Genomic DNA, 18,175 nt, shown 5'->3' on the forward strand with positions numbered 1-18,175 from the left:
TTAAGAGCAGAATTTGCGAAAGAGGAATGAGTGGGTGAGAGCCTGCCAACCCGGTGCTGAGGTTTGCTGCAGGATTTTGCGAAGCAGGGATGAGGGGCTGGGAATCTGGCAGTTTGTGCTGAGAACCTGGCAACTCTGAGCCAAAGCATGCAGCATTCGCTATGGAGGGGTGGAGTACTGGCAACTCTGTGCCTTTTTTTTTTAAGCTATGCTGAGAACCTGTCAACCCAATGGTCAAAAAGCTTGCTGCTGCTTTTGCGAATGAGGATAAAGGAACCTGGCAAATGAAATATACTTTTAACGATGCACATGGTGGACAATGTAGTGTGTCTGTAGATGGATTGTACAACATATTTGTGGCATGAATAAGGCACGGCCCACAGATTGGCAGGAACTACAGATTGTTGTTTTGAGCCATTTTTATTTGCCGTGCACATGCAACACACCACAATACCCAACAACCCCTGCTTCTTCGTGTTTTTAACATGGCGGGCGTGATTGTGGATGCCATGCAGGTGCGTCTGCACGGCACCGCCGACCATGCCTCACCACAATATTCTTTACATTTCTTTACTCCTTGTTTTCAAATATGTTGGATGGATGGATGGCTGTGTGGGTGGGTGGATGGAATTAAACTTCTTTTTGTCTGTGAAGGTTCTCCATCATCCAGGTCATCGTAGTCTAAGGAGCTTGGAAAGAAAAGCATCTGGACTTCTTTGAGTTGCTTGAAGACGTTTCACCTCTCATCCGAGAAGCTTCTTCAGTTCTAAGGGTCAATGGTGGAGAGTCCCAGATTTAAACACAGTGGGAGTTTCCCCCCAAAGAGGGACAAAGGACCCCCTGATGATCCTCTACCTAATCACATGAGCCAAGGTGTGAAAGTGGGTGTGGTGATTTCCTGAGGTCAGATGGCCATCTGACTTCAGTAAATCACATGATAGTGTGGGGCCAGGTTTCACAATGAGCTCACCCGAAACCCTGGCTGATTGGGACCCACACCCGCTTTCACACCTTGGCTCATGTGATTAGAGGATCATCAGGGGGTCCTTTGTCCCTCTTTGGGGGGGAAACTCCCACTGGGTTTAAATCTGGGACTCTCCACCATTGACCCTTAGAACTGAAGAAGCTTCTCGGATGAGAGGTGAAACGTCTTCAAGCAACTCAAAGAAGTCCAGACGCTTTTCTTTCCAAGCTCCTTAGACTAAACTTCTTTTTTTTTAATATAGGCAGAGGACAAAACAGGACTCTCTAATAGAACTCTACTGTGAGACCATCACTTCTGTGATTTGAGATTTGTTGATTGTTAACAGTAAAAGACAGCATGGAGTTTACATTTTTATACTTTAGTCTTGTTATACAGAGCACTTACTTTTTCAGTATTACATTGAAATCACTTCGCTTTTGTTTGCGTTTGTGTGGAAGAAAATACATGTTCAGCCACAGCTGTCTGAAGTTTGACAGTTTGGCTTATTTAATTATGCGCTATATTGATTAAACAGCATTTACCTTTATTTTTTTGTCTCTGACTCTAAATGTTCTTTTCCTGTTAGGAGGTGTCTTGGTTGGGTTTACAGTAAAATCACAGGACTGAAGTAAAGTCCCTGCTTCAATCGATCAAACTCTAAAAAAAAACCTGGTTAACTTATTTCTAAGAACTTCCTGCTTGTTGGTAACACATCAGTAACACATTCAAGCTTATGTTTGAACTTACTGTAGGGTTTTTACCTTACAAGATAAAGCACCTTGGGGCAACTCTCTGTTTGTCTTTAGACTAAATCATCAGAACATGGAAATATAACCATCACATCAAAATGATGTACCAGAAGAACGCAGCAATCTGTGGTCCACCTGCTACTTTCTCCTCCACACCTCCAGGTGGAGAACATGGATGTATGAATCTCTATAGAGTTCTTTGAATATTATCCCGTCTTATCAGTTTTCAGTGAACAAAAATCCTCACAGAGCCAAATAACCAAACCACTTTCTATCCAACATAACTCCCCTCAGCTGAACTCTGAATGTTCCGTATAACAGCCACACATGATTCTGTATTCACTCAAAGCATTTAAAATGAAGCTTTTGGACATTTATTCTCTGATATTTGCTCTTCAGCTCGAGTCTACACTAGTGGGAACATTTCCTGATTCAACTTTTCTTCTTTTTGCATCAAATTCCATGAGAATCAGATGAATGTGTGAATCAGAGTCCTGATAATCAGATCCAATAGAAAACATGGAGACTGTAGAGGATTTACACTCAATATGTTCATTTGTTCATCAAATAAAATCAGTCGTTGATCAACTCAGTTTGGTTGACAGGACAGATGACCAGAGGGGCAGAGTTTTTACCACCATCATTCAGACAGGGATTGAAGAATGGGTGGAGTTTGTGAGTGAAGGAGCAGCCAATAAAGGAGTAGATCAGAGCTGCAGCACCTACATCATAAAAGGAGACCAGACCCTCCTCATAATCCACAAACACCCCCACCTTCTCAGGACCCGGATGAAGACAGAGGGGGACTGTAGGGCCCGCAAGAACTTTGTACTCATTTCCATTTCTCAGCGCTACAGTCCAGAAACCATCCTGAGGACTCAGTGTGATTTGTCCCTTCCTGTTGATCGACTCTGTGGCCACTCCTATATCCCATTTAGTCTTTCCTTTAACCTGAACCTCAAAGTAAAATCTGCCTGAAGAGAAACTCTGCTCTCCTAAAGCAATACCATAGTAAGAAAATCTCTCTGGGTTGTCTGGAAGATTCTTCTTCACATCACTATCATACACTTGTTTTCCATCATCAGACAGTATGAGATTAGGATGTGCTGTATCAGGATCCAGAGTCACATCCACCTCATGCTGCTGGACCCTCTTCAGCTCAGCCTCAAACAGCTTCTTCTTCATGAGTTTCCTGATTGTCTCCTCCAGCTGAGCTACAGCTCTCACCACAGTCCCCTCATATGATGGTGGATGGACTCTGACCTCTATCCAGTCCTTGGTGGGTAGAGCAGCTTTCAGGGAAGAGAAGCTTTGGAGGAGGTGGAGGTGGTCTTCAGAGCGTGAGAGCTGCTCCACCTCAGAGCTTCTCTTCATCAGCTCAGAGATTTCCTGTTCCAGATCTTTGATGAGACCTTCAGCCTGTTTCTCTGTTGTTTCCTGTTTGTCTTCGATCTCCTTCATGAGCTCCTTCAGGCGTCTCTCAACAGACTCCTTCAGAGCAGTGAAGACCTGAACACCTTCTGCTTTCTGTCTGTCTGCAGCATCTTTACTCATCTTCACCGACTCTGTGATCTCCTGAATCTTCAGTCGTCTCTTCTGGATCATCTGCTGAATCTCAGCCTCTGTCTTCCCCAGCTCTGCCTTCTTTCCTTCATATTCTTCTCTCAGAGGAACAAACTCGTGGTTTTTGTGATCTAAAACAGGGCAAAACACACAGACACATGTCTGGTCGGTCTTACAGAACAGCTCCAGCGGTTTATCATGCTTCGTACACATCCTTCCTTCCAGGTTCTTCACAGCCTCAATCAGCTGATGTCTTTTCAGACCTTCCTTTGTCAGATGAGGCTCCAGGTGAGTCTGACAGTAGGAGGTCAGACACACCAGGCAGGACTTCACGGCTGTCAGTCTGGTTCCAGTGCAGACGTCACAGGGAACTTCTCCTGGTTTGGCAGCTTGTTGCTCTGAGCTGCTGCTGCTGGCTTTCTGCTGAGCTTCACGTCTGAACTGAGCAACCATCTCAGAGATGAAGGTGTTGACCCTCAGCTGAGGTCTAGTGCAGAAAGTCTCTTTACACATGGGACACTGATACATGACATTCATGTCCCAGTGCTGAGATATGCAGTTTTTGCAGAAGTTGTGTCCACATGATGTAGTGACTGGATCAGTGAACACATCCAGACAGATGGAGCACAGAAACTGATCTTCAGATCGCAGATTGCTGGCAGCAGACATGTCTGCACTCTGAGGGAGAAAGAAAAGAAACACATTTTATTCAAAATTCACTTTCAATTTCATTTTTGAAAAGATGCAAGCGTTAGTATTCTAAGGAGCTTGGATAGAAAATGTCTGAGTCGGGGAACTGCCCCTGGTAGGCGGAGCTGGTTTTTGGTCCCATTTATAAGCACAGGTGGAGGCAATTAGGCATTCTGGATTAGCTTTGGGAAGGATGGCGGGATATTTGATGGCAGACATACCATATGGTTTAAGTGGATTGTTTTTGACTTTGGACTATGGATTTGGATCACGGACTTTGGCAGTTGCCATAAACTGGTGTGTGACTGGCTGGAATGGTGTCTCAGGTAGATGAGGATGATGGAATGGATTTTAGTGAATGGACCCCGGTTGCTGGCGGTGGAAGATCAGGCAGAGAGAGAAGCAGGAGAGAGGAGGCAAGTTTGTTTGGGACACAGACTACTAAACAGAGCTTGGAATAGAACAGTTTGAAAGAGTTTGAACCCTACATTATTCATGATAGGGAAACAAAATAAAGGGAAATGTGATTACTGTGGGGAAGAGGAAACTATAGAACATATCATATTGCATTGTCAGAAGAATCAGGTCGAGAGGAGACAATTGATCCAAAACCTCAGTAACATAAAAATCAAACTGGATCTTATTGATTTGTTGCAAAAAGAATTGGGAAGTAAAAGTTATCAGGCCTTATTTCAGTTATTAAAAGAGGGGAAATTGTTTGGAAGGGTTTGAGGGTTTTTTTTGTTTTTTTGAGTGACGTTCCAGACCACACTCCATACCAGTTGGTGGCGGTAATGCACCTTTCAGTTGTTTGCCAACCGCCAATAAAAATGAAGAAGAGGAAGAAGAAGAAGAAGAAGACGAAGAAGAAGAAAAACAACAACAACAACAACAATCTGTTTTCCCTGCGTCAGGATCACAAACACATCCTATAATGACTTATTGCTCCTTAAATGTTGGAGGTGTTAGCTCAGTACAATTCTGTATAGTTACAGAAGGATACAAATCATTATCAGTCAAAATGTCCTTGGTTTATTGAAATAATCCCGTCTTATAACACGTGAGAACAATTCAATTCAATTTTATTTATATAGCGCCAAATCACAACAAAAGTCGCCTCAAGGCGCTTTATATTGTACAGTAGATACAGAGAAAACCCCAGCAATCATATGACCCCCTATGAGCAAGCACTTTGGCGACAGTGGGAAGGAAAAACTCCCTTTTAACAGGAAGAAACCTCCGGCAGAACCAGGCTCAGGGAGGGGCGGGGCCATCTGCTGTGATTGGTTGGGGTGAGAGAAGGAAAACAGGATAGAAGACATGCTGTGGAAGAGAGACAGACATTAATAACAGGTGTGATTCAATGCAGAGAGGTCTATTAACACATAGTGAGTGAGAAAGGTGACTGGAAAGGAAAAGCTCAATGCATCATGGGAATCCCCCGGCAGCCTACGTCTATTGCAGCATAACTAAGGGAGCATAACTCCCTCCCACTCTACTTTTAAATACTGTAGGAACAACAAGTAAGCCTGCAGTGCGAGAGCGAAGTGCTCTAATAGGGTGATATGGTACTACAAGGTCATTAAGATAAGATGGGGCCTGATTATTTAAGACCTTGTATGTGAGAAGAAGGATTTTGAATTCAATTCCGGATTTAACAGGAAGCCAATGAAGGGAAGCCAAAACAGGAGAAATATGCTCTCTCTTTCTAGTCCCTGTCAGGACTCTTGCTGCAGCATTTTGGATTAACTGAAGGCTTTTCAGCAAGTTTTTTGGACATCCTGATAATAATGAATTACAGTAGTCCAGCCTGGAAGTAATAAACTAATAAACTGCATGAACTAGTTTTTCAGCGTCACTCTGAGACAGGATATTTCTGTGCCCTCCAGAAGGCACAGCATCAGTTGCTTAATGAACGGGTGAGGCAAACAAATTTTACCATCGACATGCTAAAATCTCAAGAGGAGCGGATCCGACAGAGACTGACAATGCTTTTAGATGAGAATACTCTTAAAAACGTGTTTGACTTTACTGAGAAGGCTCGTCTAGCACAGCACAAGAAGTCTAAGACCAGGCAACAAAGGAAGTTTGACTTATTTGTTGTACGTCGGAAACCATCACAAAATACGGAGAGTGTCCTCAGTGGCCAGAAGAGACAAGGATGTGACACGGAGGATGTGGACCAGTAGGTGAAGAATTTGTCTGATAGACAGCTCACCCAAACAGAGAAAAACATCCTTGCTAAAGGGTTGACTTTTGCTGTCACACCGAGACAAATCCCGCTAGTGGAGCTGATCACAGCCACAGAAACAGCAATTGGTAACAACAATATTGCAGAAGTGGAAGCAAAGCAACTACAGACGAAAGTTTCGGCCTGTCTCAGCAATGCAAAGCCCCCAGCATCCAACATCACCATGGAGGAGAGGAAGGCACTCACATCACTTAGTGATGACAACAACATTATCATCCTTCCGGCAGACAAGGGTAGCTGCACAGTATTGCTTAACCAGAAAGACTATCATGAGAAGATTTTGTCACTACTCAGTGATGAAAATACTTATGAGCCCCTGAAAGAAGACCCAGGAAGTGGTTACAGGAAGAGGGTGATAGACTGTCTGAAGCAGTTAGAACAAGACAAGGCTATTGACCGGACCTCATACCACAGGCTGTATCCAGGGGAGTCTACACCAAGTCTGTATGGTTTACCGAAAATACATAAGCAGGGTGCACCTTTAAGACCGATTGTCTGCATGATCAACTCGGTCACCTATAACATCTCCAAGTTTCTGGCTTCCATCCTGAACCCACTGGTGGGCAGCTCTGAACACCACATCCAGAACACCCTGGATTTTGTTGAGAAGGTGAGAGATGTCATTATGGAGGCAGATGAAACCATGGTCTCGTACGACGTTACATCTCTCTTCACTTGCATCCCAGTCACGGAAGCATTGGAGGTAGTCCGTTAGAGATTACAGGATGACACCAACCTCAGCAACAGGACCACTCTCAGCATCGACCAAGTGTGTTTGCTTTTGGAACTGTGTCTTCATTCCACCTACTTCAAATACAAGGGTCAGTTCTACAGGCAGAAACATGGGTGTGCCATGGGCTCCCCAGTTTCACCCATCGTGGCCAATTTGTACATGGAAGAAGTGGAAAAGAGGGCTTTGCTATCCTACCCTGGAACACCACCAAACCATTGGTTCAGATATGTGGATGACACCTGGGTGAAAATTAAATCTCAGGACATTCCACAATTCACGGATCACATTAACTCGGTGGACCAACACATCAAATTCACCAGGGAGGATATGAAAAGTGGCAGGTTAGCCTTCTTAGACTGAGATTTCCATCAGTAATGGGGGACATCTAAAACTGATCTGTACCGGAAACCTACGCATACGGATCAGTATCTAAGGTTTGACTCTCATCATCCACTGGAGCACAAACTGGGTGTCATCAGGACGCTACAACACAGAGCGAACACCATCCCCACTGACACAGCGGCCAGGGAGGCAGAAGAACAGCACATCAAGAAGGCCCTGAGTAAATGTGGTTATCCCAGCTGGACTTTTGTCAAAGCTGGGAAGGCACCTAAAGAAAGCTCCAGCCGATCCAGGAGAGAAGGACAACCGCTGCCCAAGCGAAAACCTGTAGTGATCCCATATGTGTCAGGAGTATCGGAGCAGTTGAGAAGCATTTTTTCTAAACACCGGGTCTCTGTGGCTTTTAAACCCCAAAACACGCTACATCAAAAATTGGTCCACCCCAAGGATCGGGTCCCCCGACACAAACAGAGTAATATAGTGTACGCTGTTAAGTGCCAGGAGGATTGCCAGGATTTATACATCGGGGAAATCAAACAATCTCTGGCGAAGCGGATGGCACAACACAGAAGAGCCACCTCGTCAGGCCAGGACTCTGCAGTCTATTTACACCTACAGGCCAGTGGACACTCTTTCAATGATGAGGATGTACACATCCTGGACAGGGAAGAACGCTGGTTTGAGCGCAGAGTCAAGGAGGCCATTTACGTGAAAAGGGAAAGACCATCTCTGAATCGAGGAGGGGACCTAAGGGTACATCTTTCGCCATCTTACAATGCTGTGATTGCAGCCATTCTCCAACTCTCTGTGAATGGTACTCATGGCCATTGATCAGTGGTCTTTGATCAGTGGGTTTTGGTCAGTGATTGTTGATCAATGGTTTGCATAATTATGATTAAGGAACTGACCTCCCAGCCCATTGTCCCTTCAGTGAGCTGGTTTCAGTCATTATGCAAATGTACTGTTTATAAGATTTGGGAAACCTGCAGTCAGCTGAGACTGAAGAAGTCACTTGGATGAGTGACGAAACGTTTCTCCCACAAAACGCTACGTCCAGATGAACAGAATCAACTTTTGGAGATTTATGTCTGTGAAGTGTTATTAACCCTCTGTGGTCCACAGACACGCTGCACCTCCAAATCACATGACTATTTTAAGCTGACATAGCAACAAGATGCAGCCACGCTGAGTCTCTATTTCAGCCCAGATTGGAAGTTCGGACTTCAATGTTTTTCAATTTGAATTACAGGCCAGTAAATCCAGAGTTATGATAATATACAGGGAGTGCAGAATTATTAGGCAAATGAGTATTTTGTCCACATCATCCTCTTCATGCATGTTGTCTTACTCCAAGCTGTATAGGCTCGAAAGCCTACTACCAATTAAGCATATTAGGTGATGTGCATCTCTGTAATGAGAAGGGGTGTGGTCTAATGACATCAACACCCTATATCAGGTGTGCATAATTATTAGGCAACTTCCTTTCCTTTGGCAAAATGGGTCAAAAGAACGACTTGACAGGCTCAGAAAAGTCAAAAATAGTGAGATATCTTGCAGAGGGATGCAGCAGTCTTAAAATTGCAAAGCTTCTGAAACGTGATCATTGAACAATCAAGTGTTTCATTCAAAATAGTCAACAGGGTCGCAAGAAGCGTGTGGAAAAACCAAGGCGCAAAATAACTGCCCATGAACTGAGAAAAGTCAAGCGTGCAGCTGCCAAGATGCCACTTGCCACCAGTTTGGCCATATTTCAGAGCTGCAACATCACTGGAGTGCCCAAAAGCACAAGGTGTGCAATACTCAGAGACATGGCCAAGGTAAGAAAGGCTGAAAGACGACCACCACTGAACAAGACACACAAACTGAAACGTCAAGACTGGGCCAAGAAATATCTCAAGACTGATTTTTCTAAGGTTTTATGGACTGATGAAATGAGAGTGAGTCTTGATGGGCCAGATGGATGGGCCCGTGGCTGGATTGGTAAAGGGCAGAGAGCTCCAGTCCGACTCAGACGCCAGCAAGGTGGAGGTGGAGTACTGGTTTGGGCTGGTATCATCAAAGATGAGCTTTTGGGGCCTTTTCGGGTTGAGGATGGAGTCAAGCTCAACTCCGAGTCCTACTGCCAGTTTCTGGAAGACACCTTCTTCAAGCAGTGGTACAGGAAGAAGTCTGCATCCTTCAAGAAAAACATGATTTTCATGCAGGACAATGCTCCATCACACGCGTCCAAGTACTCCACAGCGTGGCTGGCAAGAAAGGGTATAAAAGAAGAAAAACTAATGACATGGCCTCCTTGTTCACCTGATCTGAACCCCATTGAGAACCTGTGGTCCATCATCAAATGTGAGATTTACAAGGAGGGAAAACAGTACACCTCTCTGAACAGTGTCTGGGAGGCTGTGGTTGCTGCTGCACGCAATGTTGATGGTGAACAGAACAAAACACTGACAGAATCCATGGATGGCAGGCTTTTGAGTGTCCTTGCAAAGAAAGGTGGCTATATCACTGAAATAGACACAGACACTTTTTCTGGTGTTCATCCCTGACTCTTGGTGGCGCTGTCACTTGGTGTTCGCTCGCTTTGTGGTAGAGTATCACTTCCTGTTCCTGCTCAAACACAGTGGTGTTTCTGAGTAGCTTTTCTGCTTAGCAATTTAATTTAAATCTTTTGATACATTCCTTTTTCATAGTATAATCTTAACGTGCTTCATCTGAATCACCCTTTCTGTGTACTCACTACCTAATTTATAGCCAAAGTATTCACTCACTGTCTCTTTACTGTTTCGCTAGCTTAGCTTAACTCGTAGCCAACTCGTTAGCACCATGGCTACTTCACCTGTCCCTCCTGCACTTTCCTGCTCATTGTGTCAGATGTTTAGTTACTCCTCGGCCTCCTTTAGCAGTAATGATACCTGTAACAAATGTAGCATATTTGCAGCTCTGGAGGCCAGGATTACTGAATTGGAGACTCGGCTTCGCACCCTTCATTCACCCGTAGCTAGCCAGGCCCCTGTAGCTAGTGTAGCCGAAGATAGCGTAGGCCCCGCTAGCTGTTCCCCGGCAGACCCCAAGCAGCTGGGGAAAGAGGGCGGCTGGGTGACGGTGAGGAGGAAGCATAGTCTTAAACTGAAGCCCCAGGTACACCACCAACCTGTTCATGTGTCTAACCGTTTTTCCCCACTCGGCGACACACCCGCCGGGGGTCAAACTCTGGTAATTGGTGATTCTGTTCTCAGATATGTGAAGCTAGAGACACCGGCAACCATAGTCAATTGTCTTCCAGGGGCCAGAGCAGGCGACATTGAAGGAAATTTAAAACTGCTGGCTAAGGGTAAACGTAAATACAGTAAGATCATAATTCACATCGGCAGTAATGACACCCGGTTACGCCAATTGGAGGTCACTAAAATCAATATTGAATCGGTGTGTAACTTTGCCAAAACAATGTCGGACTCTGTAGTTTTCTCTGGTCCCCTCCCCAATCAGACCAGGAGTGACATGTTTAGCCGCATGTTCTCCTTAAATTGCTGGCTGTCTGAGTGGTGTCCCAGAAACGATGTGGGCTTCATAGACAATTGGCAAACCTTCTGGAGGAAACCTGGTCTTGTTAGGAGAGACGGCATCCATCCCACTTTGGATGGAGCAGCTCTCATTTCTAGAAATATGGACCAATTTATTAAACTCCCCAAAATATGACTATCCAGAGTTGGGACCAGGAAGCAGAGTTGCAGTCTTACACGCCTCTCTGCAGCTTCTCTCCTCCTGCTAGCCCCCCAAAAACCCATCTCCATTGAGACTGTGTCAGCTCCCAAAAAGACAAAAAACAAACTAAAAACCAGCAATAAACAACTTAAACATAAAAAATCACAAAGACAGAACAATACAGTATCCACATCTGAACCAAAGAGTAAAACAGTGAAATGTGGATTATTAAATATTAGGTTTCTCTCCTCCAAGTCTCTGTTAGTACATGACTTAATAATTGATCAACAAATCGATTTACTCTGCCTTACAGAAACCTGGTTGCAGCAGGATGAGTATGTTAGTTTAAATGAATCAACACCCCCGAGTCATTCTAACTACCAGAAATCCCGAAGCACAGGCCGAGGGGGCGGTGTGGCAGCAATTTCTCACACCAGTCTATTAATTAACGAAAGACCAAGACAGACTTTTAATTCATTTGAAAGCCTGATGCTTAGCCTCGTCCACCCCAGCTGTAAAACTCAGAAACCAGTCTTACTTGTTATCATCTATCGTCCACCTGGGCCTTACACAGAGTTTCTGTCTGATTTCTCAGACTTTTTATCTGATTTAGTGCTCAGCTCAGATAAAATAATTATTGTGGGTGATTTTAACATCCATGTAGATGCTAAAAATGACAGCCTCAACATCGCATTTAATCTGTTATTAGACTCAATTGGCTTCTCTCAAAATGTAAAAGAACCCACCCACCACTTTAATCACACTCTAGATCTCATTTTAACATATGGCATAGAAACTGAACATTTAACAGTGTTTCCTGAAAATCCTCTGCTGTCTGATCATTTCCTGATAACATTTACATTTACAATAAATGATTACACAGCAGTGGAGAGTAGACTTTATCAAAGTAGATGTCTTTCTGAAAGTGCTGTAACTAAGTTTAAGAATATAATCCACCCACTGTTATCATCTTCAATGCCCTGTACCAACATAGAGCAGAGCAACAGAGGTCGATTATCTTGTTAATAATTTTACCTCCTCACTACGTACGACTCTGGATACTGTAGCTCCTGTGAAAACTAAGGCCTCAAATCCGAAGTACCTGACTCCGTGGTATAATTCTCAAACACGTAGCCTAAAGCAGATAACTCGTAAGCTGGAGAGGAAATGGCGTGTCACAAATTTAGAGGATCATCATTTAGCCTGGAGAAATAGTTTGCTACTTTATAAGAAAGCCCTCCGCAAAGCCAGAACATCTTACTATTCGTCACTGATTGAAGAAAATAAGAACAACCTCAGGTTTCTCTTCAGCACTGTAGCCAGGCTGACAAAAAGTCAGAGCTCTACTGAGCCAACCATCCCTTTAACGTTAACTAGTAATGACTTCATGAACTTCTTCACAAATAAAATTTTTATCATTAGAGAAAAAATTACCAATAATCATCCCACAGATGTAGTATTATCTACAGCTACTTTTAGTACCATCGATGTTAAGTTAGACTCTTTTTCTCCAATTGATCTTTCTGAGTTAACTTCAATAATTAATTCCTCCAAACCATCAACGTGTCTTTTAGACCCCATTCCTACAAAACTGCTCAAAGAAGTCCTGCCATTAATTAATTCTTCGATCTTAAATATGATCAACCTATCTCTAATAATCGGCTATGTACCACAGGCCTTCAAGGTGGCTGTAGTTAAACCTTTACTTAAAAAGCCATCCCTAGACCCAGCTGTCTTAGCTAATTATAGGCCAATCTCCAACCTTCCTTTCATATCAAAAATCCTTGAAAGAGTAGTTGTCAAACAGCTAACAGATCATCTGCAGAGGAATGGCTTATTTGAAGAGTTTCAGTCAGGTTTCAGAGCTCATCACAGCACAGAAACAGCTTTAGTGAAGGTTACAAATGATCTTCTTATGGCCTCTGACAGTGGACTCTGTGCTGCGTTCGATACTGTTGACCATAATATCCTATTAGAGCGATTAGAACATGCTGTAGGTATTACAGGTACTGCACTGCAGTGGTTTGTATCATATCTATCTAATAGACTCCAATTTGTTCATGTAAATGGAGAGTCCTCTTCACACACTAAAGTCAATTATGGTGTTCCACAGGGTTCAGTGCTAGGACCAATTCTATTTACATTGTACATGCTTCCCTTAGGCAGCATCATTAGAAGACATAGCATAAACTTTCACTGCTATGCAGATGACACCCAGCTCTATCTATCCATGAAGCCAGGTAACACACACCAATTAGTTAAACTGCAGGAATGCCTTAAAGACATAAAGACCTGGATGGCCGCTAACTTTCTGCTTCTTAATTCAGATAAAACTGAGGTTATTGTACTCGGCCCTGAAAATCTTAGAAATATGGTATCTAACCAGATTCTTACTCTGGATGGCATTACCTTGGCCTCCAGTAATGCTGTGAGGAACCTTGGAGTCATTTTTGACCAGGACATGTCCTTCAATGCACATATTAAACAAATATATAAGACTGCTTTCTTCCATTTGCGCAACATCTCTAAAATTAGAAATATCCTGTCTCAGAGTGATGCTGAAAAACTAGTTCATGCATTTATTACTTCCAGGCTGGACTACTGTAATTCTTTATTATCAGGATGTCCTAAAAACTCACTGAAAAGCCTTCAGCTGATCCAAAATGCTGCAGCAAGAGTACTGACAGGGACTAGAAAGAGAGAGCATATTTCTCCTGTTTTGGCTTCCCTTCATTGGCTTCCTGTTAAATCCAGAATTGAATTCAAAATCCTGCTCCTCACATACAAGGTCTTAAATAATCAGGCCCCATCTTATCTTAATGACCTTGTAGTACCATATCACCCCATTAGAGCACTTCGCTCTCGCTCTGCAGGCTTACTTGTTGTTCCTAGAGTATTTAAAAGTAGAATGGGAGGCAGAGCCTTCAGTTTTCAGGCCCCTCTTCTGTGGAACCAGCTTCCAGTTTGGATTCGGGAGACAGACACTATCTCTACTTTCAAGATTAGGCTTAAAACTTTCCTTTTTGCTAAAGCATATAGTTAGGGCTGGACCAGGTGACCCTGAATCCTCCCTTAGTTATGCTGCAATAGACGTAGGCTGCAGGGGATTCCCATGATGCATTGAGTTTTTCCCTTCCAGTCACCTTTCTCACTCACTATGTGTTGATAGACCTCTCTGCATCAAATCATATCTGTTATTAATCTCTGTCTCTCTTCCACAGCATGTCTTTATCCTGTTTTTCTTCTTTCACCCCAACCGGTCGCAGCAGATGGCCCCGCCCCTCCCTGAGCCTGGTTCTGCCGGAGGTTTCTTATTGTTAAAAGGGAGTTTTTCCTTCCCACTGTCGCCAAAGTGCTTGCTCATAGGGGTCATATGATTGTTGGGTTTTTATCTGTATTTATTATTGTGCTATCTACTGTACAATATAAAGCGCCTTGAGGCGACTTTTGTTGTGATTTGGCGCTATATAAATAAAATTGAATTGAATTGAATTGAATATTGGTCGCTGATTTGTTTTTGTTTTGTTTTTGAATGTCAGAAATGTATATTTGTGAATGTGGAGATGTTATATTGGTTTCACTGGTAAAAATAAATAATTGAAATGGGTATATATTTGTTTTTTGTTAAGTTGCCTAATAATTCTGCACAGTAATAGTCACCTGCACACACAGATATCCCCCTAAAATAGCTAAAACTAAAAACAAACTAAAAACTACTTCCAAAAACATTCAGCTTTGATATTAATGAGTTTTTGGGTTCATTGAGAACATGGTTGTTGTTCAATAATAAAATTATTCCTCAAAAATACAACTTGCCTAATAATTCTGCACTCCCTGTATATAAGCCATGCCTTTTTCTAAATACTGTCGTCACGTTTTTGTGTGTGTTTTAAGCGTTTTCTAAGGACAGCGCGAAAACAGTAAAGAAAGGGAAAAAGCCACCTCTTTCCTATCGGTGGAAAAATGCACCATGTCGACCAATTAAAAAAAAGTCAACATGTGGGATTTGGTTGTTTAGGAAGAGGGAAAAGTTTTGGGAGTGATGGTAACGGCAGCGAGACAGAGTGAGCGAGTGAGAGAGAGAGAGAGAGAGAGAGAGTTTTTAGATGTGGGAGATTTGTGACGTTTAGTGTGGAGTGTATACTTAGTGTGTTGTGTTGTCTTGTGTAGTTAGTCTGTTGTGTAGTCGTCTTGTTTTGTGTGTCAGTGAGGGCACTAATGAACACAAAGGCATATTGCAGTGTAAACACTGTCACTAAGTAGAAAACCAGCGGAGTGATACATCTCCTGTTGTCAGGCCTGCAGGTTTATCCCTGTGCTGTTCTGTCTTTTGGTGGACAAACTTGTTTTTTACTGGCACACATCATTTGTGGGGCATCTTATTGCAAAACCTGATTGTTCTCTCATTTTAGTTTTAGTAATATTTTTAAATGGTTGTAGAAAATGAAAAAAAAAACCAGCAGGTGTATTGGCTGCATTTTTAGATAAATAGTTGAATATGTTTACAAAATGTACAATTTATATTTGCATTTCAAGTTATAAAAATTTACTCAACATGTCTGTTTTTTTTTTACAGTAAAAAAATACTACTAGGATTTTAAATTCTTTGTGTGATTTCAGATCAGTAATACTAATGCAGTATGTCAGTGAAAAAAACAACTAAATTCAGTTGAGCTGAAAAGAATGATACCAAACAAGGCAAGGGGGAAAAAAATCAAATGAAACAATCTGAGGGTGAAATACAAACATAAACTCAAAAGGAGTCAAAAATGTCCGGTTGTATTTCAGACCTCAGTGGGTTAATCCAACAAATCATGAAAAATTAGGTTTAAATTTTTGTTCATGACAGTGCAGATTTCTGACATTTTGTGTAATTTAAGCTGTAACAATGTGATTGTTTTCTAACAAAAAACAGTGTGAAACTTAAGCTAGACTTGTGTTTGAAAATGAACCGCCCCATGTTGTGTAGCTTTCTGGAGTTTATACTTATTGGGCTACATATTTATTTATTATACAGGCTATACAGTACATAACATCAAAACTCACATGTTTTATGTAACTAAAGTGTGTAATTATGTGGGCTACAGACAATAATTAAGTTATAGACTATATTTATATGAAAAATGTGTATGCTACCTACATATGTGTTTGGGGGGGAAGGCTTTGATTTTGCCACCCCATGTGATTTCTTTGCCACCCTCATGCCACCCTAAGAAAATTTCTCTAGATCCGCCCCTGCCTAGTGGCTACAAAATCCAGGAAGTACTAACAACCGGATCTGGTGTGTGGTAGTAACAGGTAAATGAACATTTTTTTTAAAATTATTGAATATATATGAGTGCTTGTGTATAAATACACAAACAATACACGTATGCTTTCAGTTGTCTAATTTAAGTGATCTAGGTAGCTCTGTTTTGGAAGTTCAGTTAACCTCCTAAGACCCAAACTCTTTCATGCATTTTTAAATTCTCTTTGCTATTTGGGCTGTTTGGGACCTGATTAATGTAAAAACAAAGAATTACCAGAATTTTTTATTTTTATTTTTTTACCTGATTTTTGTTTCTGAGAGAAATGAAATCCACATATGAGGATATTCGCTTTAAATTTCGATAGAACAGAGGCAGTATAATGTCCTCGTAAGTGCAAATCAGGTCCTTGTAGAGCAAAATTTTGTATTTTGGTCTAGACATCCCAAAATGTGATGTCCACATATGTGGACACCAGGTCCTAGGAGGTTAAAGCTAGAAATGTGTTTTGGAGTTTGTACGTGCTTTGTCTCTAGGGGCCACCGTATATATTTATATATAAACATATATAAATAAAACCAAGGGTTTTTTTACATTAGTGATTCATTTTGTGCATAATTTTATATTGTTGTTAATAATAAATTAACAACCTCTTTTTAGTGAGCCGAGCCGAAAGAGCCGGTTCTCTAAAAAGAGCCGGAAATCCCATCACTAGTTCCCGGTCAAAATGGACCGCCATAGGAAATGAATGACAGTCCACCCCCCACCCCCCTTTGGCCTCTGTCCCCCTGAATGGCCCACTGAATGACCAAATAAATGAAAGACCCACTGAATGACCAACTGAATGACCCACTAAATGACTCACTGAACGACCCATTGAGCTACCCACTGAATTGAATTTGGTGGTGAAAAATGTTTGTTATGTTAATTTAAGAGCTGTTTAAACTGACCAGTCAATTGTGACCGGGAACACTAAAGTAAGTGGAGTGGGGGTGCACAAAACCAGAGGGCTAGAACATTGATGAAGTGAACAGAGTGAAGATTTGTGTAGAAAGAGGAAGTGTGATCAGCTGCACTCACCACTGTTGCTGAGAGAAACCTGATGGACTTGGATGAATCTTCTTTTAGTGACAAACAAGACTCGACTGCAGCTCTGCTGCTGCTCTCTCACATTTTAACTTCTGGAAAATGACGCTGAACTTTTTGTGTTTGCTCCGCCTCTCCCCGCCTCTCCCTATACAGGAAGCAGCCGGTCTGTACTCAGTGAGTTTGTGCAGCAGGTGGGAGGAGTGAGGGGTGGTCTGTTGGTACAATTCACACAGTAATGATGGCCTCAGGTGATCAGGAGAAACTCACCTGGATTTGCTTCTTCCACAGCAGACTGAGAGCTTCAGGGGGACAATGAAGGAGGTCTCAGACAGAGGTGGTAAAAGTACACACAGTCTATACTTACAATGGGATGCAAAAGTTTGGGCAACCTTGTTAATAGTCATTATTTTCCTGTATAAATCGTTGGTTGTTAAAATAAAAAATGTCAGTTAAATACATCATATAGGAGACACACAGTGATATTTGAGAAGTGAAATGAAGTTTATTGGATTTACAGAAAGTGTGCAATAATTGTTTAAACAAAACTAGGCAGGTGCATAAATTTGGGCACTGTTGTCATTTTATTGATTCCAAAACCTTTAGAACTAATTATTGGAACTCAAATTGGCTTGGTAAGCTCAGTGACCCCTGACCTACATACACAGGTGAATCCAATAATGAGAAAGAGTATTTAAGGGGGTCAATTGTAAGTTTCCTTCTGAAGAGTAACAACATGGGGGTCGCAAAACAGCTCTCAAATGACCTGAAGATAAAGACTGTTCACCATCATGGTTTAGGGGAAGGATACAGAAAGCTGTCTCAGAGATTTAAGCTGTCTGTTTCCAC

At 42.3% G+C, this 18,175-nt stretch overlaps 1 protein-coding gene across 1 annotated transcript; it reads right to left on the minus strand.

The window, feature by feature from the left end:
* Nucleotides 1-1,185: 1,185 nt before the first annotated feature.
* On the minus strand, nucleotides 1,186-17,493 carry LOC100691506 (E3 ubiquitin-protein ligase TRIM39-like). Its single transcript, XM_003460016.5, has 2 exons — nucleotides 17,321-17,493; nucleotides 1,186-3,954 (listed from the first exon to the last, which is right to left on the minus strand). Exon 2 carries the CDS (start codon nucleotides 3,943-3,945, stop codon nucleotides 2,287-2,289), a length of 1,659 nt encoding a protein of 552 aa, XP_003460064.1. The 5' UTR covers nucleotides 3,946-3,954; nucleotides 17,321-17,493; the 3' UTR covers nucleotides 1,186-2,286.
* Between the last annotated feature and the right edge of the window lie 682 nt (nucleotides 17,494-18,175).

Source organism: Oreochromis niloticus, linkage group LG3 (genome assembly GCF_001858045.2).
Source record: "Oreochromis niloticus isolate F11D_XX linkage group LG3, O_niloticus_UMD_NMBU, whole genome shotgun sequence".
Classification (NCBI taxonomy): Eukaryota; Metazoa; Chordata; class Actinopteri; order Cichliformes; family Cichlidae; genus Oreochromis; species Oreochromis niloticus.

What these genes read in the sequence shown, in the direction of transcription:
- LOC100691506 (XM_003460016.5), bottom strand. Translation starts at nt 3,945, where the DNA reads ATGTCTGCTGCCAGCAATCTGCGATCTGAAGATCAGTTTCTGTGCTCC.